Source organism: Mchenga conophoros, linkage group LG8 (genome assembly GCF_057382185.1).
Source record: "Mchenga conophoros isolate Kocher_MC1m ecotype Shallow Benthic linkage group LG8, M_conophoros_male_GT1.1, whole genome shotgun sequence".
Classification (NCBI taxonomy): domain Eukaryota; kingdom Metazoa; phylum Chordata; class Actinopteri; order Cichliformes; family Cichlidae; genus Mchenga; species Mchenga conophoros.
This window is the reverse complement of record NC_140533.1, coordinates 11,502,970-11,527,077: the sequence shown is the minus strand read 5'-3', so window position 1 is coordinate 11,527,077 and position 24,108 is coordinate 11,502,970. Positions and strand designations below refer to the sequence as shown.

The window sequence follows — 24,108 nt, the reverse complement described above, 5'->3', positions numbered from 1 at the left end:
TCAAGTATCTTGCATCCTTAGCTGATAGTGACATATTCATGATTGTGGTTTTCTTTCTGCTTGTGTGCGTCCAGGTCAGCTCTCCCCGTGGATAGCATCTTGTTCCTTCAGCATCGAGCTGGCAGGAAACAATTAAGAAACAAGGGTGTCCTAGTGTCATCCCAGGGTGGTTGGCTGTGCTTTTGGAGCATCACTGATGACAATCACAGTTATGGTGAGTGGGATGCACAAGAAAAAGCTTAAAGAAGAGATTGATGTGAGGTCCTTTAAAAAAAAAAGATGCTGCAGTAGAAAACATTAATCTAAGATAAAAACTCTTAATCATCCGTCACTTCTAATTCTCCTCCTCCCATAAGAAGGATTTACAAACAGCCCTTGCAAGCAGTGACAGTTAGGCTGAACTGTCGACTTGGCTGCCAGCCGGTACCATTCCTGGCAGCCCACAACTATGTCTCTTTCCAGATCCCATCTGTGTTTAGTGGTGTGGGATTCATGCACTGTAACCACTGCATATGGGTACAGGCTTGCATGAGTGCATTTGAGTGAACTGTATGTCTGTATAGATTTATATATGTATCTATGTGTCTGTGCATGCTTCCAGCAGAGAGGGGGATTTGAAATCATGACATAAGAGGAATGCAGGTGACAACTAAAATCTGTTGAAGAGTTTGCAGTTTGTCTCAGAAGTACTTTTGTTATTGAAGTGAAGAAAGAATTCTTGAAAATGGTACAAAAGCAGAATATAAATAGATTTGCTTGCATGCACTTTTGAGTGAACCAGCAGACTTTTTAACTGCCTATAAAGATATATCCAAGCCTATTGTTACAAGAAAATTTATTTTAGATTGTACTTAGTACTTTATGCTTGGATGAGTTTATGAGCACAAGTCTATTTTTTCTGTGTTTTTTCCCTCCAGGTCATTTCTACGCTCCAGAGCAGCCAGGTGAGCGTGTGCTTAGCCTGAACTCAGATCAGTCTAAAAACACCTTTCTGGTCTCAGGTGACACAACAGGCTCACTTCAGATTTGGGACATTTCTTCCTTTGCAGTGGACATCCAACCTGAGGTGTGCAGGGAATAAGATTGCACCTGGTGCACTGCACCTCATATCCCCATATACTTGACATATTTTTCTTCATACAGGCAACTTGTGAACAACCTCCACTGCTGCTGCAATCTTGGAGGGCTCACAAAAGGGCTTTGATATGTGTGGAAGTCCTTGAAGTGTTTGACAGACTGTTTGTCCTGACAGCATCAGTTGATGGTTCTGCTGGACTATGGACAGAGGACGGCAATCATGTGGGGTTTTTTGGGCAAGAGGTGACGTGGAATATCGCTGACCCAGGAACTTATCATAGGTAGGTAAACTGGCTTGTGTCTTCATTAATTATTAAAAAAAACACATAAAGAATTACAGAGAGCATTTTTGGATGATGGTTCTGGATCTGCTATTTGAGTTATTTTGGCTTGCATCCTCTGCAATCTGCCTTGCAACCCACCTCCTCCATTTCATGCTGTTCATGCTGTATCCAACTTAATCAATGTCAGGTCTACCGTGCATTCCCATGCCCCTGCTCATTTCTGCATCTTTCCATGCTTGTGCATGGTATGGTGGAAGGTCCCAGCAGAGGGCCGTACATCCAGATATAAACAGCTGTAGATGGAAATAACATTTTTATTGTGACTAGTGGTCTTGACAGAAATGTGTTTAATACACACAGGGTAAGAGGTCAGTAGAGAGAAAATAAAATTGAGCCAAAACGTCACTCCTTGTTCATTAGAGGCAATAAATGCTAAAAGTGATTGCACACATAATAATTTGAAGCACAATTTTTATTATACATGCCAAGTTTCAAGATGAGGCTTGCAAACATGGCAGTCTTTTGAGATTAGATCATTCAAGAGTATCAACAACTAGAAGAGTGGCAAATTAAAGCTGCCAGTATCAAACAGAAGACAAGTCCAATAAGTGATAATATCAACAGTGCAGGGTTTGTACCAAATCTAATATAAGTATGAAATGTAAGAAATGTACGTCATGATTGAACATGTTCTCCAAAATAAACTTCCCTCACTGTTCCACAAACATTTGAGTCTTTAATAAAAACTTCATTTTGGTTAAAGGTCGTAAACTCTGGCTTGGCTCACATCTTTGCTCTCTGTATTTCTGTCACATGCTGGGTAACATGGACCATGAAGGAGAGAGCTGTCAGGAATAATTTAATTTCAGGGGATGGAAAAAGCACAGTTAAAGTTAAAGACAGAGTCAGCACATGCTTAGAAATATAAATAAATGTCTGCATAAACCTCACGAGGAGCAAAATCATGACAACAGTATTGTTTAACTTATGGAGAGTGTACATTTAATGTCTGTGTGAGGAAGAGAGTGACAGAGCCAAAGTGTAAATAGAGTGCTGCAGGGATGATGTTTTTTTCATTAGTCATTGTTTCATATAAAAAAGGAGACTTTTTTGTAGGTTTTTAAATTTAGAATAAGCTTTATGTGAAGTTTGTGACATTTACAACAAGATCATCTTTATGAATTATCACCAATATTAGGCTATAAATAAGCACATCTGGAGATAAAAAATCTTGGATGCAGTAAAACTTGCAGTTGCTCCAATAGTAGAAACAAACAAGCTCACAGCCTTTTTTCCCACCTTCATAAGATCCAAGGGGTGGGGGTGGGGGGGGTTAGGAGTGAGGCCACTTTTAGTGATAAGTAGTGACCACCGACAATATAAAACCTGGATGTAACTTCCAGGTCTGTCTGAAGACCAACTATTAGATGTGGTTGCAAAAAACAGAATCAATGGGAAAATGGACTATTTTGGACAATTTTCTAGAAAGGTTCAGTCACTAATTTTGGGTCACATTGAATAAAAAAACAAAACAAAACCAAAAAAACTTGCTTTGTAAACACAGTACTAGCTTCTTGCCTGTCAATCGTTGTGATTGACAAGCGAGAAAATGGTACTGTGTTTACAAAGCATGCACAGACACATATACCAGGGCCAATGAGCGTGGAGTTCCACAGTTACACCCGCCCTTTCTAATCACGTGTAGAAAACCAACACGGTGACAGAGGAAATGCTCATTATAGCAGTAATTACTAATAATTATTTGCGTATGTGCATTGTGAAATTTTTGTAGCAGCTTGCTACTATAACATTAAGTAATAACTTACCATGAGGCCATCTTTTATATATAGTCAATGACTGTGATGATGTTTAATAGGCCTAATAACATCCATAACCTCATTTAGCCACTTCTTTTTTTTTCTTTTTTTTCTTTTTTAGCAAACTACAGGTTTGGGAAGTGTAAAAGATTTAAAATTGTGTTTGTTTTGTTTTTATAGATTTTATATTATAGAACAAAATTGGAAAATCTCCTACATTTTTATTAAAGACAGACCTTATTTCAGACAGAGAAATTAATAATAATAATAATAATAATAATAATAAAATCCCATTAACTTTGATACAACAGAACTTGAAGTGGAAAATAATAACTCAGTTCTGAGTTTTAGCACTCATTCAAGCAGCTTCTTGTCAGTTATACTCTTTATATGGATGGCACTTCACCACTCTCTGCTGCTGCCACTTTGGCTTCAAATTCTGTGGGTGGTTTAATCAGCAACCCACAGAGCACTAGACAACACGCAAGTGTCCTTTAGCATACTCTGGTTGTAAGGGCAGGTTCACAAAGCAGCTTACATGTTTGCTTACCAGGTTTTAACCCAGCAGTATGACCAGGATTTTTCCATTATTCCAGCCCAGCAAGCTCAACGAGGAAGTAATGTAACACACCATACCTCATTCAACCACAGTGCAGGTCATACTATGCATATAGCTGCACAGACTGAGACCTAGGAAACAGTTTTCTTCCATTCGAGTCATCCTAGCTGACTAAACCTTTATAGCCCTAATTAATAGAGTTGGATTTTTAAAATGTAGTTCCCACCTCAGCAATGATTATAAACATGTACAGAAGTGACAACTACTGACATAAGGCACCATCCTTTAGGGCATTTTTACTGTGCAGCCATAAATCAAACACTGGCTCCCTAAATTGTCACTCAGTTATTGTAACTTTGAGAATTCATCTTTTATATCTGACACAGCAAGTGTAAACATCGTAACTTCACAATATAGCAGTTTTTCATGTATGTAACTGCGTCACAGATGGTACCAATTAACTTTTAAAGTATCTTTAGCCTCATTTTACCACTAATGTCAACTGCTTATCACAATAAAAATGCTCTGCCGGCACTTATTAGCTTGTAAAGTTGTGAAGTTGAAATCTTGCATATGTTGAAGTCATTATGTCAGTTTTAACTCATCCACTAAAGCAGCGCACGCACAAACGCACACACAGACACACACACACACAGAAGGAGCACACAGAGTACTCAAATGCTTCACCACAGAGATCGAGAGCAGTAACAGCTCTGGTTTGAATCAAATCTAACAACAAACATCCTCACAGATATCGGCCTCTGTGACAAATCTTCATCCAATAGGATCACTGACCCATGTCTTGTCTATCAGGAGCTTGACGTGCATGAAATTGGCAAACCCATATCTCAAGTAAACACTGGTATTGTTTTGCTCTGACACTCTCAGGAATACACGGAACAATCTGAGAGAAGAGAGGAGGACTGAAGATGAAAATATGGAAGGCAGTGACGTCCAAAATCAAGTACCTGACCCTACTAGCCGTGATCAGACTTCACAGGAAGAATGGTGTTCTGAAGGTAAACACACACACACATACAATCAAGGCCGTTTCCAGTAACATTTGGCTACCCCTTCCAGTAATTAGCCATTTCATCAGATAACCTTCTGCACACATATGTGAGTTTGCACAGCTGCTGCTGACAATGTTCATAAAAAGGGGTTAAACAGTGCAGGTCAGGATGACCTTCTAAGCTAATCTAACCTGATACTCAGATTCTATCATGTCCAATTTCTGCACATTATGAAGAGAAGAGTCAGAGCATTCTTCACATTCTCCTCCTGCAAAGTTTGGAGCTCGGCTCTGGAACATTTGGGCAATGTTCTCCTTTAGACACACAGGCCAGAATGTTTTTTCTTTAAAAAAACCCACAAATACTCAAGGTTGGTGTGTGAGGGTGTGTATCTGCGAGACGTTTCCTACACTTTCCTCTCACAGTCTGCCATTGCTCAGGACTTGCCAAAATAAGCGATTAGCTGTGCTTTTTCTGCACACACACCCAGGCAGACATACACATGTATGCTTTTACCCACTTTTCTTTGTCTTTTGTCATCCATCCTCTTTCAGCTTCATCCACCCAAGCAGGAGTGAATGACCACGAGCAACCTCAGCAACCTATGGTAACCTGGGAGGACAACATCAGCTGCTGCTGAGTGCATTTGTCATATTTAGCTCTATTGTTTAGCTACCCCTCCCTCATGCAAACACAGTTTTTCATCCTCCATCTGTACCTGTCTATGCGTGTCTCAGTATTCATGTGAGGACCTCTGCCAGACAGCAGCTTTGTGTTACGAGAGGAGAGGACTCTTTGAGGACATCGACCACAGCAATCGCTGCTGATTGGCTGTTTCTTGTCTCTTCAGACTCAGGTGGTCCTGCTGGTGAGATTTGTGCTGATTACTTGATCTTATCCCCTCTCTTCTGCTCCTGCTAGCTTCATGAATACCTTATTTTATGTTCTGTTGGTGTCTTGTGTCTGCAGTAAGAAATAACTCATCTTTTTCATCCTTTTTCTATCCACTCTGTCCCAGACAAATGCCAAAAATTCTGCAAATCGAACTTACAAGAATAGTTCCACATTTTTGGAAATTCATTGTTGCCAAATGTTCCATGAGAAGATTAATATTGTCCATTGCTATTCTAAAAATATTAAGCTACAGCAACCAAATAGCTGAACTTTTCATAAAAGCTGTGTGAATTTGGAAGCTCTCTCCAAAGGTAACAAAATGTGCTCAATGAACCAATAATGCTCACTACTTAACACATCAGCTTGGTGATCTGTACCTTGGTTGGGGAATTACTAGAAAACTGCTGGTGTTTTGTTTGAGGGTTTGTTTGTTTTTTTCCAGTCTTTATGGTAAAAATAGTTTGGTATACTAGACTAGAATGAGGACAAATGATGCCCTGTCCAACCATGTCAAAGTCTGTAGTTCTTCAAAGCAGCCAAACCTCATGGTGTGGTGAAAGGCAGCAGTCATAAACAAGAAAGAATACGTGATATAGTTTAAATGCTGGAAATTTTTAAACACTCTCACCTGGAAAACATTCATAGTACTGCATTTGTTTTTGTTTTTAAATGGGACGATGTTCAAAATACAGATATAAAATATGTTCAAACCCTGGGTTCCTATATTTTACAATTATTTGACCATTCACTAATCACTAATCACGCCTGGCTGTTGCTTCTTGTTGTCATGGCAATATGACCACCACCCTCGCCCATGTCACGTGTGGCTTGCTTTTTGGAAAATGAGAATATACACTCATAGGGCATTTTATTAAATACACCTTGATAGTACTGGGTTGGACTCGTTTTGCCTTCAGAACTGCTGTAATTCAACAGGGTGCTGGAAACATTCCTCTGAGATTTTTGTCCATATCAACACGACAGCATCATGAAAGTGCTGCAGATTTCTTAGCTAAATATCTTTGATGTAAAACTCCTGTTCCACCACATCCTAAAGGTGCTCTGTTGGACTGGATCTGGTAAGTGTGGAAGCCATTTAAGTACAGGGAACTGACTGTCACATTCAAGAAACCAGTTTGAGATGATGTGAACTGACATGACATGTTATCCTGCTGGAAACAGCCTGGAGAAGATGGCTACTCTGTGATCATAAAGAGATGACCGTGTTCAGCAACAATATGGAGGATATTGGACCAAGAGGGACCAAAAATTTGCCAGGAAAATATTGATACGAGGCAGGATGAAGTTCTGACCCCACCATCTGAATGTCACAGCAGAAATCAAGACTCATCAGAGTCTCAGCTTCCTCTTCTGTGGTAACATCAGTGATATTTGGTGTAGTCTTCTGCTGCTGTAGCTCATTATGTCGTGTATTCAGGGACGCTCTTCTTACCTTGGTTGTAACAAGTGTTTTTTTGAGTTACTGTTGCTGTCCTATCAGCTTGAAGAAGTCTGGCTATTGTCCTCTGATCCTGCATCAACAGGACATCAAGTGTCGCTAAATGGATATTTTCTCTTTCTTGAAGCATCCTCTGTAAACCTGAGAGATGGTTGTGTTGGAAACTCCCAGTAGATCAGTAGTTTCTGAAACACTCAGAGCAGCCTGTCTGGCACACACAACCATGCCACGTTTATATTCACTTAAATCACCTTTCCTCTCCAGTCTGATGCTCGGTTTGAATTTCAGTATGTTGTCTTGACCATGTCTACATGCGTAAATGCAAAAAGTTGCTGCCATGTGATGACTAGATATTTGTATTAATTTATATTACAGCAGGTGAACAGACAAGGCTTCCAGATCTGAAAAGTAAGGCCAAAGTGGAAGTGGCATAAACGTGCATTCGTTGTCCAGCAGGGGGCGACTCCTCTTCTTTCTAATTGTCTTGAAGTTTATGAAAAAATGCACCCACTGTTCATGTTTCTCTAATTATGTTGTGCTTTCATTTGCTAGTTTCAAGTTGCATTGAACACGATGTGTAAATTATGGTTCCATGTAGAGCAAAACAGACAATAAAATGGGGTATATTATAGATCACAGCTACTGTAGCTTTGTAGTCTAGGTTTCTGGACAACACAGATATACTGGTCAGCATTGGTCAGCACATGCAGCTATAAAAGACTCGATCAATTTTGCAGGAATGCGACAGCTCGGTTTCACCTCCTTTTTAACCGAAGTCAGTCTAAAGTTTTCCAAAAGAGCTTGATTGATGGGAAAGTAAAATGGGACGGAAACAGAAGCAAGAAATGAGTTCTGCTACTCTGTTTAGGATGCATCTGGTGAGAAATTTGTCTTTTCTGATTTTCTTGCTTTTCTCCCTCTGTTGATCTTCTTCATCCTCTCTCGCCCTCTTCTTCTTCTGCCAGCCCTGTCCCTTTCATAAAACTACCACATTGTGCATTTGTGGCCTAGACATGGAGGATGTTTTTTCCTGTAGCTGCCAGTTCAGTTCATGTGGACTGACCGTTGAGAGGTCAAGAAGAAGGAGCCCTGCACTGATTAATCTAACGTCTTTATTTGTGATCTGAATTAAGAATGCTGAAAAATGTCTTCCCGATATCGATCTGTGAAGTCTTATATTTGTGTTTTCTGATATTGAAAAGTCTGGTTTTGATTTTTTCTTCTTTTCTTTCACTCATTCCTTCTCCAGGAGGCTTTATTGAAGATTTGCCCACAATCGGCTGTGTGTTTTATCAAAATTTGACTGGCAGCTCAAAGCTCAGCGTGCAGCGTCTGAAAGAAAAAAGTGAGTCAGATGTAGAAAGAGATTCAAACGTGAACATTGTTCCTTTGTGTTCCTTTTATGAAGTTATTTTGAAACAGCAAATTGAATATGTCCTTTTGAATATGCGATGAACTCACTGTGCTGGAAGGATTTTCAGTGTCACTGCACTGTCTCTTCTGCATTTCATATGCTGTATTATTTTTTTTGCCCTTTGTCCCTCGCTTTCAGCGTTCGTCTTATTCCACTTTAATGTTTGCAAACTAATGTCTGTTGTTTGGCCCATTTATTCATAATATACTTCTTTTATATGCAAAAAGAAAAAAATACACATTGGGAAATATCAACACTGTGATGGTGGTGTGCTAGCCTAGCATAGTAGAGTGTAAATTATGTAAATGGATTGCCTGGCTCTGTGCAACAGTATTGAAATTTGCCTAATCAGCACCTCTAAAAGCTCACAATGTGTAACAATGAGAAATAACTTTATGGAGGTTGGGGTGGGATTGTTCTCTTTGCTATTCTTGTTTTTGTTTTTTGAGTGGGTGCAACTTAGAGTCGTCCTCCCAGGAAATGACTATACTCTATTTCCATTTGTGTTTGTATCTATTTCCCATTTTCCTAGCAAAATATGAAGAAATTATGCGCTTTTGTACAGTATAGTGGGATGCTTAGCATTTTGTTACCTTTGGAAAAAGCTGAGCTGTTTCGCTGTAATTCCCCACTTTATGCTAAGCTATAGCAAAAAGAATGATATATAACTATGGAAGGACAGAGAGCTGAAGTAGTTTTAAATGAAGTCTAGCTGTCTGACTTGTTGCAGCTCTTTGCAGATAATTTGAAGCTTCCTGATATGATACTTCTAGGTCATCCAAACAGTCATCTAGACAGGAAAACATCAGAGCCATCGCATCGCTTTATCTCAACAAAAGCCACCCTGTACTTATCATCACAGTTTGGCTAAATTGCAGAAATTGGTGACACAAGACTCAATGTCCTATTTTCATGTGTTTTCTTCATACATTCGATTTTGAAACATCTTTGCACGCACTTTTCCTGTTATTGAAGAACTGGGTTAGTTTAAGTACCGGTATGGATGTTCAAGCGGGGGTGGAGGCATGCTCAGAGCTTCTTCCCTAGTGTGCTTCCCGGGGATAAATGCGAACAGACACAGCTTGGACAAACAGGGCAAGTCATCCGCAGAGCATTTTGCCCCCTCCAGCATCTTCAAGTCAACAGTGCATGAGTGAACTCCACCAAATGTGTTGTCAGAAATATCTCCAGCCTGCTCATGAACACGGATGGTTTGATTTTAAGTCATTACAACTTAACGTTCCTGTCTTTTTTATGCGTTGGCATAAAAGCATAAATATGGCTTGAATTTCGTTTTGTTGCCTTGAAAGCTTCCAATAAGACTGTTGCCTTAAAAGTTAAGTACAACCAGGAGAAACTTAAATAGATGATTTAGTCAGTTATGAAAAATGTGACCTCTCCTTGTACTCTTTACGCAAATACGTAATGTAAAAATACAATACTGTGCAAAAGTCTTGAGCCACTCTCATTTGTTTAGGAGGTGTTGCTTTTAGCAATAGTTCTCCAAATGTTCTGAAAGTCTTTTGAAGGTTTTATTTGGACATTGACTGCTTTTTCACTCATTTTCAGTTGAGTCCTAGTACCTGACCATCTTCAGAGTAACGTAAAAAAAACTTTTTTTTCCTGACTCTGTAAAAATTGTCAAAGATAAAAAGAGTTTGATCAGTATAAAATAATATTATTACACCAACAAGATGATTTAAAGCATGGTGTGAAGTGTGTTCTTAAAAAATTTGAGGAGACTGGAGAAATGGAGGGCAAAAGAAGTAGTGGCAGAAAACACAAATGTTGAGTTTTCAGGGCAGTTTCTGTGGTATGAATACAAATAAACCCAGAATCATTTGTCTTATGGAGTCCATGCTTTCCTGGGTCAGGGCTGTTCTGGCAGCACAAGTTCATGTTTCTTGTAATTCTGCATACTACATACTGCATACATCTACTACAGATTAACAGTATCTGAAAGTCATGTTCTTAAAAAATAGAAAAACAAATCCAGCAAATGCCTGACACAGGCCCTGAGAGATGCATCTGGTCCTTCAGCTGATCCATCTACTGTTCATTGAAGACTCAGCAGAAATGGTCTCAGTGGAAGGGTGGCTGTCAAGAAGCCATTTTTAAGGAAGGAAAACGGGGAGAAAAGGCTGAGGGATGCCAAATTACACAAGAACAGAGTGTCTGCAGCCATCTCTAAGACACGACGGAGGCTCTGTTGTGGTTTGGGGCTCTATCTCAGGCAGTGGTGGAGATGTTAAAATTGATGGAATTATAGAATCGGAAAAGTACCATCAGATTTTGATCCACCATGCAATACCATTTGACTGGCAATGGCTTCGTTTTTCAGCATGACAATGATGCCAAGCACATCACCAGTGAAGAAAAGAAAAGAAACATGACATAAAATACAAGAACGCTTGCCTGAGAGACTTTAGGCTGTGTTGAAGAATAAATGTAGTCATGCCAAATCTTGGCTTTCAATGTTAGAATTGTACAAACTATATTTTTCCCTTAGATATTGTATTCCCATGCAAGTTTGTGTTGCACCTATTTCTCATTTTCCTTGCAAAACATAAAGGAATGAGTGGTTCTAGAAATGGTGGCACAAAACTTTTGCATAGTATTGTGTCTGCTTTTAGACAACAGCATCCCCTTTTCTTTGACTCGTAAAAAAGACCAAAAAAAAGGAAACTGTGGTTGTAGTGGCAAAGCTCATCTACAGTCTGGCTAATTGGCAGGTTAAAGCTTCCTGTCACTGATTTCCAACATCAGCAACAGCTTCTCTCGCCCTGCTTTCTCTTCTGAGAGGGTAAAACACCCTGGAGAGCTGCTCCCAGACATCAACACATCACTTTGCCAGAATTCCACACACACACAAACACATACAGCCAAGCAGACGACAGATGTTCCAAAATACCACAACAGTGCCGATGCAGGCTGGGAAAAGCCCTGTGAGGTTTACATTGCTTCACTATAAAGCTGCCTAGGGCTTTTACGGTTGACGTGAGCGACAAGCAGACTTTGTGAGTCAGGAATCAGGAAGACAAAGAATAAGGAAAAGTGTCCTAACACAGTGAGGTATTTGATTTCTTTTCATTTCCTCATTTCAAGTTGTGCAACAACTTCTTTTTTCCCTCCTGCGCTGCCTTTTATGAACGTTTGTATCAGTGTGGTTCAGGGCAAGAGAGGTGAAGGAGTCGTGTGTGGGAACTACAGCAGGAAGGAAAGCGCAGCTGGGAGTTTTTGCCTGGAGCGAGACAGACTGGAGGTCTGTAGCATAAAAGGAGGCAAAAATAGAGGCAACATAAAGAAGAAAAGGAGAGAGAAAGAAACGAGCAAGGAGCGCAGACGATGAAGAGAAGATGAGAGGACGTAATGAGCTTTGACAAGAAGTGAAAGTGGACTTCATGAGGAGGAGTAGGGTGGAGACAAGAAGATAAGATAGGGAAGGGAAACTTTCCTCCACACCCCTCTTGGGGGAAAAAAAGAAAAAGAAAGGATGGCAAGGCAAATAGCACAGTCACGCCACCTTAACTCATTTCTACACCTGTGCATTTTAAACATGTAGATTTAAATCTTCCTGTCAGAAATCACGCAGGAAGGCGGCCAGCTTAAACACACGATAATGAAAACCGGACCTGGACCTGCACACAAGCGCTGGCACTGCCTTAGACCCGCCACGCCAGCTGGACGGGGTTTTATTCAAATCTGTTGTAATAAGCAGAAGTGCGTTGTGTTGCTTCCGAGGACTTTGCTCTCCAACAGTGTGTGAGAGTTGTGCTTTCTGCACCCCCATCTGCACTCGCCACTCTCTCCCTCTGCTAACCTGTAATTTGATGTTTGTGTACATACCTGCACATGCACACCCACACGCTCTACTCTCTCTCTCTCTCTCGCTCTTGCTTATATGTACACTTGCACACGCTCTCTCTCGCTCTTCCTCTGAGCAGCAGGTCCCTGGAAGCAGCCAGACTGTCACTGACTGCTGCTAGCACATGCTCGCTCTCAGCTCGGCACTTTCTTCAGTAGCTGCCAAGAGAGGAGGAGGAGGAGGAGGAAAAGTGAGGCTGGAAGAAACAGACTGAAACACAGATAGAGAACAGAAAGAGAGAGAGAGAGAGACTTGGACCAACCTGTGACTGCTTGCCTCTGCCCGGCTGACTGTGTGTGTGTGTGTGTGTGTGTGTGTGTGTGTGTGTGTGTGTGTGTGTGTGTGTGTGTGTGTGCGCGAGACTGGAGGGAGACTACAAGTGATGCCTCACACAGTCCCGAGCAGCACATAGCCAGGACTTTGCTCAGCTTTCTTTGCCCCCCCTATACCCCCCTCCTTCTGTTTCAATGATGAGAAGAGATCGCATCTTATTAGCTGTGACCCTCACGGCCGTCTTCTCCGCCGACCTCTACTTCATCCTCTTGCCAAAGATGCGGAGCAAGGGCCTGACATCGGGACACTCCTGCTCATGTGGCCCCAACAAACTCACCCTCCCCCCCAGCCAGGGAGGTCTGGCCACGCCGCAGCTCTCCAACTGGACTTCTGCACCACTCCTGGACGGCACCACGTCTGAGCCTGCGTACGGAGGCTCAAAACTGGTGAGGCTTTTCTCTCACCCTCTATACAACATCCAGACTCCGGCTCTGGGGCCAGAAGAGAGACTGCTGCAGGTGGAACAGCTGATTGACTACTATAGGAGGAAGGTGTCGCACTGGGAAAGGTCAGTTTCTGGTGTCATGTTTCATCATTCTAAATTAAGATAATGTTTGTTGTGACAATAATGCCACTGATTTTGCAATGCGTGACTTGACGGAGTTACTTCACTTTATTGTTAAATTGCGTGTTCGTTTTGGCTCAGAGTTCCCACTGTGGTAGCACGTGTTGAGGCTTGACTGTGGTCAGGAGGCAGGGTCAGTGACACTGGGGCCAAACCCACCCGAGGCACACACACAAACACATATCCATGAACTTGGATGCACTTTGTTCGTGGTGACAGGCATACACCCACAGACAGACATCCGGATCTGTAGACAATTCTGTGCGTCATAAAAACTCCAGTGTCATGTGGGCTGGGTCAGAAAACCCTGACAAACACGTCATTTCTGAGAGCCAGCATCTGGAACGGTTTCTTTAAGGTAAACAAGGATTTTTAAAACTGCCGGGGCCCATCTCAATCTTTGGGAGTTGTAGCCGTCTTGGCTTGTGAGGCTGTCTGTCTGTTTCCCTCAGAGAGATATAGATATTGGGCTCTCACAGTGGAAAATAAGAAGAATTATGAGCAATGGATCTCCCCGCTGTGCTGCCTTACAAATGTGCACTTAAAAAAAGGCAGCTCACAGGCTTGTTATTGCAAAATATTGCAACAGCGTCTAAACATCACATCTACTGCATTCGTTGTGTGCATTCGTGACTTATCTGTTTCCCACAGTGTGTGTTTGGATACACGCTCTGCTGTCTGCACTTGTCCAGCGGCCTGATTACTCTGTGTCACGTCAAATTAAATGAATGAGGTGGTAGGAATGAGAGAAAAACAAACTTCTATTCTTAGCGCTTTGCTCCATTATCTCATTTTGTTATCCGGTCTGTGATGGAGTTTGTTTGGGTGGAGAAATGGCAATCCCACTCACTGTGGTCAGCCCTTGTCATGTGGTGCCCCTCTTACCACAGACAGTATTTCTTTTGGTATCAGTTTATTCTTATTCCTACTTGGAGGGGAAAGGGGGCTGGGCAGTTTAGATTTGTTAAAACTCAATTTAGAAACAGTAAAAAGCCTGTATATAAGAGACTAATAAAACTTGGCTGACTATAAATGACTAATGGAGGCAGGAGTAAAGTGGTAAATAGAACAAGTACTTTATAACACAACATGTTTTTCTTTCCTTTGCTTTAAGCATGTCATCTTAGGTTCAGTGTAAGCATCTCTTTAAATCAGCTACTCTGTTGTTTTAAATAACATAGGATTAACAATGGCTTTACAGAAAATTGATGTGTTTACATATGTTAACCATTTATTTAGGGCTCTGATAATAGGGAGTTGACAGCATCCTGTATCCCACAGCTAACATCTGTCCTATGTGTTATTCGTCTTCCTCAGACATATGAAGCTCTACAGTCTGGCAGCGGCTCTGGCTAACATCACTGTGACTAATCATGAGGTGACCTACGACCCTGATACCAGCTGGCTGAAGTTCCACCTGGGAATAAACCGCTATGCTCTGTACTCCCGTGATGACCCTACTGTCCTTCAACTTATCAAGGACATGCAGAGCATGACAGTCATCAGTGCAGGTGAAGGTCAGATGGGATTTGGAGCGTCTAGCTCGATGATGTCAGGGAAAGATTATCGGCTTCCTGTGTTTATGCTGTACTGTCATATCCCTCATGGGGTCTAATTTTGTGAACTGGGTGGAATTTTACATGTAGTGCAGTATAATTGAATAAATATGCAATGAAAAACGCTTCTGTTAATATAGGACAGATGTAGGAAAGATATAATATAATATCAGTACAAGAGCAACCAAACAGCTGATTGTATTGTATTGTAAAGCTCCTTTACAGCACAGGACTCTAATGTTTTTTACAGTAAGGACTGTTCAGCTAGCGTTTTATGCAGATGGCAAATCTAGCACCCATTACTTTTCTGGAATTAGACAGGTACATTCCCTGCACTAAGTGTGCTAATTTATTACCTAACAAGTTCATTGTCTTACAGATTACACTCAAGATGAGAAAGCCCTAAAAGGAGCGTGTGATTGCACCCAAGGTATGACAACGTCATCGCCACCTGTAATGAGCCTTTTATCCATTCGGGGATTTGGGCTTTTATTTTCTTTACCTCATATCTCATGTTGTGCAACCGCATGAGTCTGATTTCTCACTAGCCTCTTTGTTTCTCTTTTTGTTTGTCTGCCTCTCTCTCACTCTGCCTTTTCTGCTTGGCAGTACCATGAGAGACAAACACACTGTTGCCTTTGTGATAGTGAGGATTTTTGGTTTTTCTATTGGCACCAAAATCCAGATTTGTCTTTCTGTATAAGACACTTTGCTCTGGGGGCAAATAAAACCCAGGAATTAGTCTGCGTTCAAAGGCAGAGCTCCTAATTAAGCGTTTGATGTCTGCACGCGCCGAGGGAAGCCAGCGTTTCTTACCACCTACGCTGCCATCTCCTACTTTACTTCTGAGCAGCACGCAAACCAAAGCTACGGATGGATAATTGAAAGTTAGTGACGTGCCAAACAATAGATGCTACTGAGCTGTTCACTAAGTAAGTGCTGTAAAAGCGTCGCAGGTAGAAATGTAAACATTAAGGAGGACAAATAGCTCATTATTGGTTTTATATGTAAAATTTTTCTCCCAGCTACGTTTCTTCTTCTTCCACGCTGACTTGTCTGATCTGTCTCGTCTGTGCTTTGTCAGCATCCCTGCGCAGTGAAGTGCATGGCCACACAAACATCACTCACTGCCAAGAAGAAACAAGCAACAAAACAATCGCTACCCCCCACAGTTTAAATTTAACCTTCTCATTATTTCACTCACCAAAGAGCGACGTAATTCATCGGCCACAGAAGCTGTTTGTGCCAGTTGGATTCGCGTTGAGTCATTTCCAGAAATGGTTTTATATTATAAACCTTGCTTGATTGTTAACTATTAAGAACCTGGAGTTTCACTGAGCACTGTGGGGAGGGGGGTGCTTGTATGTGCTGATCTGGACTACTGCTGTGACACAATATGGAGCCAGTCAGAGAAAGCGCAGGGTGCATCCAATTACCTTATTACTCGGGCGAGGCCAGACAATGATTCACATTTTGCAAATCTAAAATCTTAAAATAATGAGTCAGTTTGCATGCTGCTCACTGTTTGCTTTTCCCTGGCCAAAAACATTGAGATAAGTGTGGAGTGGAAGTCATGTAGGGCAAATGTTGTGGTACAAAAAAACGTCTCGATCTCGCACCACACATCATGTTTCTGTGTGTCTTCCCACAGTGGTGAAGCCCAGCGGACATCACCTGAAACTGGCCCTGAAAATGCGCAACCTAGCTAAAGCCATGTTTAAACCAATGAGGTGAGGAAATCTAGTTGGTTATTTTCAGTTGGTGAAATCAATGAAATCACACAAAAACATGAAATGCTGAGTTAGGTAACATAGACTGTGTACTGTAATAGCATGCTATGTCATGTTCTGTGTGAATTTATATCAGTCAAAAGCCTCGAGTTGGCCACCTGTAATGTCTTGATTATATATTGCAGAGTGTTGGAACTGACAGTTTGATCGCTCTGTGTGCGTGCACGTGTGTGTTTGTCTGTGTGTGTGTGTGTGTGTGTGTGTGTGTGTGTGTGTGTGTGTGTCAGGCAGCAGAGGGACGAGGAGACTCCAGAAGACGTCTTCTATTTCGTTGACCTCCAGAGACACAATGCAGAGATTGCTGCTTTTCATCTGGACAGGTGCAGCCTCATTATCCCTCACTGTTTTCACGTCTTCTCGGTCATTGCTGTTAGACTGGGTAATTTTAGTGTCCTCTCACTGTGGTTATATGACTGCTTGGCTTGCTGGGGGTAATTTTAGTGTTGATTGCACACATGTTATTTTATTGATCTCAGTTACGTCCTTGTATATATAAAGGTACTATGACTGTTTTTGGAGGGAGGACGAATGCGACCAAATGGGAGGAAAAAAAGCTTATTTATCACTTTGATTCATTTTCTTTTTTTCTTAGTCAATTATCCAATTCATTTCTTGAGGGGAACGATAACATCTGATCCAGATTTCATTATAATCCATAAAAATGACCAAAAGCCAGCCCCAGCTTCCTCCCACAGTCAGAAGACTTGCATGTTAGGTTAATTAGTGAGTCTAAATAGCCAGAAGGTATGAATGTGAGTGACAGCTGTGGACAGATAGCCAGTCTATTGCAGTGCCAATACACTGCAATAGACTGGCTATCTGTCTGTGGTGTACCCTGCCTCTAGCTGTATGCCAGCTAGGCTCTGCCACCTCTGTGCCTCTAAATAACTTCAGTGACTGATGTCATCACAGCAGGCAGCATGGTGGTGCGATGATTTGCACTGTTGCCCCACACCAAGAAGTTCCTGGGTTTTAATCCACCATCTGGCCATGGCCTTTTTTGTGTGGACTTTCCACATTCTCACCATGTCTGTGTGGGTACTTCAGCTTCCTCCCACAGTCCAAAGAACATGCTATTAGTGGGGTTAGGTTAATTTGTGGTTCTAAATTGCCCATAGGTGTAAATGTGAGTGTCTGTGTTGGCCAGGATGTACCCCACCTCTTACCTTAAGACAGCTGGGGTAAGCTCCACCTTGGTTTGTGATTGGTTACACTAAGAATGTGAATATAGTAAACAAACAAGCTTAAAATCCGCATGGTTAGATGACAGTATTTGGACACTCAACGATAGACTGTATATAAAAGATGGATGCATGACATCACATTTTTTAACTTCTATTCTAAAGGCTCAATTTTGTTATTATGAAGCCAGAAAAAAATTGCATTTGAGGGAGGTGACAAAATTCTTAGTTATCCCAAATGCTAGCTAGCTAGGCTAGCAAGCTGCATCCACATACACAAATGTTTGCTAATTAGTGCTAATTAATAAATAGCCTACTTGCATTAAAAATGCTCCAAAAGGTACTGAAAACATGGTCGAGAGATACATTTTAGTTACTTGAATAAGCTAAGAAGCACTTGGCAGATGTGTCTAGCAACTACAACTGCCGGTGTTAACATCAAAGTGTCATGTATCAATTTGTGGCTGGCAGTTTTGCGGACCCAAATTGCAGACATGCAGATGAAAATTAAAGAATTTGCCCCAAGTGACCTTTCACAAAATTCTTATTTTAGATTTTTCCATTTCCATGCTGAAGTTTACATCCTGATGTTAGGATCGGGTCTAAACTTTGTGAAACTCTTTCTAAAATGTATAAAACAAAAATCCTAAAATTGACCAAAAATGAATCCAATTTAATTCAGTTTTTTTCTATAGCGCCAAATCACTACAACAGTCATCTAAAGGCCCTTATGATTTTGTAAGGTCAAGACCCTATAATAATAATCCATTTTTAGATTTATGGATCCATCCATTATGTCTTAGAGAGAAAGTGATGAAATTAAAGAATCCTCAGAGACGATGTGGCAGCATTCTTGTAATAGCGAGATTCAAAAACATCCTTAAAATCCCAAACCGTCTCCAACAATTAAGTCTAAAAAAACAGGTCCCCCTGTGCGAACGAATGTATCATGGAGCCTCGAAAAAGATTGCAACATTTTGGCACACCCTCAGATTTCCCAACTTGCTGATCAGTTCGAACCACAGTGTTTGGACACAGATGAGGACACACTTATCTTTATGCAATTACACATTAGCTGAGGCGAGGTGATTCACTCATCTGAACTAGACGGTATCATTAACAGACCCACACACACACAGTGTTAAGTCACAGACAGAAAACAACTCCAGCACCACGTCAACAGCTCGAACAATTACTGTAATTACTCTCAAACAGTGCCTTTTCTCCTTATCTGCTCATACTTTATCAGTTATTCTTTAAAAAGTGAGAATGTTGTACAACTCCTGTTCCTGTTTTCTTTTTTTAAATTTTAATTTGCTATGTGTGTAATCTGTGGCAGTGTGTTGCCTCTCTCTCTTCGTTGTGTCTCACTTGCCAGAAGCCCTCATCATTATCACTCGCAATCAGGGGCTGGGGAATGCCAACCATTTTAGAAACAGCAATTCGGCATGACACGCTGATTGTTGTTTGATTACTATTTGCGAGACATGACTAAAACTCTGCCTCTGGGGAGTACAAGCTCTCGATAGTTTATATGAACGCAGCCAGCTGGATTACACAGCACGGCGGCTGTCAAGCGGACTCATTCACTGATAAGAATCAGTAAAATCAGTGAAAGTGGAGCGTGGGCTCCTGTGAGATGAGGATTTAAAGTTAGATAAGACTACCATCACCTTTGGAAGGTTTACACTGCATTAATATTTATGCCAGCACGAGCTGTCTCCCTACACGAGTAAAAGGTTTTCCTCTGAATCACATCAATATATTTTCTAGGATCCTAGACTTCCGGAGAGTTCCTCCAGTGGTTGGCAGGCTGGTGAACATCACTAGTGAAGTCCTAAAAGTAACCCAGAATGAAGACCTACGAGCTGTGTTCTTCACCTCCCCGGGTAAAAAAAAAAACCACATCAGTTCCTCAAAGTAATACCTTTAGATTAGACTCAACGGTTATGCCTGTATGTTAAATATAAACTCCTTTACAATAGTTCAAATACTTGATTGACACATGAATAGTGTTTCTCAGTAGCTGTGCATCTGATTGGGAGCTTGTTTATCTCTGCCCTTTGCATATCTTTGCAAACAAGCATGTCTGCGTGAAGCTAAGATGATCCGCGAGTTATTTTTTACTCAGTTTGATGTTTGTTTGTGTTTTTCCTTGCTGTTGATATGGCATCCAGCTAGAGGGAAAGGCAGAGCTGATTGGAAAGCATGTAATCGGAAGTGAACAGAAAAACTCATTTTGCATTCTTCCGTTTTTGTTCTGCTTCCCAAACAGCAAACAACACTTGTTTCTTTGCCAAGTGCCTGTATGTGTGCAAGACAGAATATGCAGCGTGCGGGAGCCCCGACCTGCTGGAGGGCTCCCTGTCCGCCTACCTGCCGGGACTCAGCATTGCTCCCCGCATCTCCATCCCCAGCCCGTGGATCCGTTCCTACACCTTCACCAGACGGGAGGAGTAAGACCTCGTTTTTTTTAATGCAGCACAAAACTGTTTAACTGCCAGCAAGCATTCTGCAAAATGGTGAGCTGGCGGTTGTTGATGGCAGTTGTTCAGCTTGAGGCTGAAGGGATGAATTTTTCAGCAGTTTCAAGACAAGCTGGTTGATGCACGAGCCAAATTCTTAAATGATTTCAGCTTTACTGACACCAGTTATTATGCAGAATGCTTGTAAATTCACTGGTAAACAGTGCATTCAAGTTCATTCTTGGCACACAGTCCACTGTTGCCTGCAAGATTTTAGACTTAAAGTCTGTTTTCCAGTGACCAAGCCTGTCATCAACTTAGGTTAGGCCAAATCTTGCCAACAGAGAACCGGTCCAAACATCACTTTAGTTATGAGAGTCAGTTTCATTTAGTTTATCCAGACAGGAAGCAATAAATTCCACATTTATCAGAAGCTCCTTAACCAACACACTCTTCCTGTCCTGCCTAGATTCCAATCAGTCAGCAATTTTTATGGACGATGATGTACTCTGTCACACTGCAAAGCAGCTAAAACCGCTCCCTTCAACCTGATAACGTTAAAATAATGAGACGCTTGTCTCAGAGTCTTTATCTTAATGCAGTCGAGAATCTGTGGAAGCTCACTGAGGACAAAATTAAGGCTTCATCCTGCAGGAACAGATGTCCTCAAGTCATTCCAAGAAAGTGGTGTCCATCACATCCTGCCGGTTTTTGAAAACTGGAACAATAATAATTTTCTGTATTTTGCTACTAATTGCTGCTGTGGTTACTGTTCTGTGACTCCGATCACAATTCTTTATAAAACTAACCATTTAAGTTTTTAATTCTGATATAGAATATTATAGTTTTGTTCACTTTAAACAGAAATAAGTAGTGGCGGTGGAATTCAGGAAAATATAATAATAATAAGACAACAATATTTCTGCTGTGTATATGCAGTTAATTTAATGGATATTTCTTGCTACTAAAACATGAGTGTCATTTTCCATAAATCAGAGTGCAAGATTTCAAAGACTCTTTTATTTACTATAGCATCCATTATTTTTAAGGCCTCCAAAGTCAGATTGCACAAGTCAAATGAAAACCACTTCCTGTTTTATATCATTAAAACACCTCAGTGACTTTGTCACACAAAATAAATGAGAGGCCTCCTGACTCTGTTATCTGGTTACATCATTGTAATAACATATTAACATTGTACTGTATAATGCATTTTAGAGCATCCTACATCCAGTTGATGCCTTTTAAAGGGAAGATTTTGCTTATTTTTGCAAGACTAACCAGATTCTGCAATTACCACAGGTCTGTAGAGTTATTACCAGTTAATTACATTTGGGGCCTTGTGAAATTAAAAAATGTGGCAAAGCAAGCACTAAACTGTTAAGATGTAAATAAAATAAAATACAGCATCTGTCTACTCAGTTCTGAATGCTTGCAGAGTGTTAAGAAATGAGGGAGGTAACACAGTGTTACACATCAACCCCTTTGTTTTGCTGGAGCATCACATTGAAAGTGAGCAATAAAAAGTTGTGGCTAATTTATTTTAATTGCTTCATTTTCCAAAGAATATTCTCCATCGGCTCCTTTTAATTTCCTCTCGTTTATGCTTCTTTCAAAAGGTGGGAAGTGAATCCTTTCTACTGCGACACAATAAAGCAGCAGTACCCCTATAACTCAGGAAACAGGCTCCTAAACATCATAGACATGTCCATCTTCGACTTTCTCATAGGTATTTCATTACCTCTGCATTATAAACTGTTCATGTAGCGTCAGATATTTTATATTGCGGAAATCTAGCTACACGTGTAGAGATTTGTTCCCCTCGTTAAAGTCACGCCTTCGTTACAGGGAACATGGACAGACACCACTATGAGATTTTTACCAAGTTTGGGGATGAAGGCTTCCTTCTTCACTTGGACAATGCCAGAGGGTGAGACAGAACCGCTGCTGAGCACTAAATGATGCTGCTTTTGTTCGCTGTCGGGGTTTAACGTGTATTGTTTATGCACCAGGTTTGGGAAGCACGCTAAAGATGAGATGTCCATCCTGTCTCCACTGTCCCAGTGCTGCATGTGAGTATGACTCAGTCTATGGAAGTTGTGTACATAAGGGCATAAGTAAAAAAAATTTAATAAAATCTGTGAAGGAATTAAGGAAACTAATTTCTCTTCTCCTGTTGATCGTGTGTTCTGCCCTGTCCTCTTACCCCCAGGATAAAGCAATCCACACTACTAAGGCTGCAGCTCCTGGCCCAATCAGAGTTCAGGCTCAGTGATGTGATGAGGGAGTCCCTGCAGGAAGACTCTTTAAGGCCCATCCTGACAGAGCCCCACCTGTTGGCCCTGGACCGCAGGTTGCACAAGGTCCTCCGAGTGGTCCACCGGTGCGTCCGGAGGCTGGGCAAAGACGAAGTGATCACTGAGGACTTTTTTAAATCCACAGTGACTCCCGAGGCTGCCACAGACGGGACGATGCAAAGGTAACAGAGGATGCGCTCGGCTTCTGGCTGCTCGGGAAGAGACTCGTATAAATAAGACTCGATAAATTTTTAGGAAAAAGCCGTGAGTCTTCATCACAGAAGGAAGGAATCTCTGACACCTTCACATTTTTAAATAAAGACCCTGTTTTGTTTTTTTTTAAATGAAATAAAATGAAGCTTTGTGAGTGGAAACTTACAGCATCTGATATGTAGAGCCACCACTGGATCAGCTTTTTTTTTTTAATGATTGTTGGTTTACACTGTGGATGTGGAAAGAGAGCTCTGCGTGTCCGTGACATATAATCAGAAAATAAAGTCTTTATGTGATGATTCTGCAAGTTCTGAGGAGAAGTTATCACCTTAGAGCGGCAGACTGTGTGTATGCGCGCTCAGCCATATGTTTGTGAGAAAAGTGCTACCTATTAAACAGCCACTTAGTTTACTCCACCCTGTTTTCCAGACTTGTAATCCTCCGTCTCATCAGAGTGTTTAAACAGCTTCACAACGTCACCGTCAGCTCCGCCAGGCAAGGATACAGAAACAGCAAACCCAAAACAATTAGCAAATATGCATTTCGTTGCACCACAGTAATAACTCTCACCCAAGCGGACTTGTGTGAGGTTTTCGTCTGAACATGTCAGAGCTTTGACCCGTTCATTCCCTTTGTTCTCCTCCAACTAACCTGATAGTCTGCGTTGCTCTGTGATGTAGAGTAAGATAAATAACCACAACTATTTTTAAGAGACTTTAGAGCCAAGTGGAGTCAGACTTGAGCTTGACAAAGCAGAAAGAGTGGCTGATAAGGATCCTTTACTTAAAACAGGCCCTCGAGCACAGGTAAATCCCTTCATACCGAAGCATTTTTACAATACGCCTTCTCTAAAAGCTTTCAGTGAATGAATGTCTAAAATAAAAGATTTACCAAAGGAAAGCACAGAGAGGATTTGCAAATAACCAGTAGCTAAAGTTTAGAGAAATATAAATGTTGGGTCATAGTGCCAAATACAACAATCTAACTTTAAATGTGCTCAGTTGAATAATATCTGCTAAAGACGGAGTTTTAAAAAGCTTGAGAAAAAAACAAATTTATTATAAACTGGACAAAATTCTCAAATGAGGAATGAAGAATTGTATCTGTTGTTTAAATTGTTTAATTTAGGCTTTTTCTTGTTGAGCAAATCAATGTTGTTTATTTTTCTGTGCAATACCTCCACCTAGTGTGCAAATTTGATATTACATCTTTTTGAAAATACAGGGACATGGCGGGCAGGTGCTTTTCTTAAACTTTACTATTAGATATTTCGAGGTGTTGAACTGCTGGTTGGGTATTTTATGAAATAAAGGACATTCAAAGCTC

The 24,108-nt window shown here is 41.1% G+C and overlaps 2 protein-coding genes across 2 annotated transcripts in view; both read left to right on the top strand.

Annotated features, from left to right (window-relative positions):
• LOC146568202 (cilia- and flagella-associated protein 337) overlaps positions 1-8,432 on the top strand; it is an 18,919-nt gene extending 10,487 nt beyond the window's left edge. Inside the window, exons 13-19 of the mRNA XM_085283493.1 lie at positions 75-214; positions 918-1,066; positions 1,144-1,358; positions 4,626-4,756; positions 5,305-5,357; positions 5,488-5,618; positions 8,353-8,432. Coding sequence (XP_085139619.1) covers positions 75-214; positions 918-1,066; positions 1,144-1,358; positions 4,626-4,756; positions 5,305-5,357; positions 5,488-5,577 — 778 coding nt within the window. The 3' untranslated portion in view covers positions 5,578-5,618; positions 8,353-8,432. The remainder of the gene's footprint in view (positions 1-74; positions 215-917; positions 1,067-1,143; positions 1,359-4,625; positions 4,757-5,304; positions 5,358-5,487; positions 5,619-8,352) is intronic.
• On the top strand, positions 6,679-24,108 carry fam20a (FAM20A golgi associated secretory pathway pseudokinase). Its single transcript, XM_085284079.1, has 12 exons — positions 6,679-8,448; positions 12,462-13,223; positions 14,598-14,791; positions 15,216-15,266; positions 16,488-16,566; positions 16,854-16,946; positions 19,581-19,696; positions 20,083-20,263; positions 21,892-22,001; positions 22,121-22,202; positions 22,285-22,344; positions 22,485-24,108. The coding sequence occupies exons 2-12, from the start codon at positions 12,850-12,852 to the stop codon at positions 22,753-22,755; spliced, it is 1,611 nt and encodes a 536-aa protein (XP_085140205.1). The 5' UTR covers positions 6,679-8,448; positions 12,462-12,849; the 3' UTR covers positions 22,756-24,108.

Bases quoted from the DNA above. Each gene is read 5' to 3' on its own strand.
- fam20a (XM_085284079.1), top strand. From the start codon at position 12,850: ATGATGAGAAGAGATCGCATCTTATTAGCTGTGACCCTCACGGCCGTC. The intron at 20,264-21,891 runs GTAAGACCTCGT...TTCTTTCAAAAG, and splicing joins ACCTTCACCAGACGGGAGGA to GTGGGAAGTGAATCCTTTCT. The intron at 22,002-22,120 runs GTATTTCATTAC...CCTTCGTTACAG, and splicing joins CATCTTCGACTTTCTCATAG to GGAACATGGACAGACACCAC.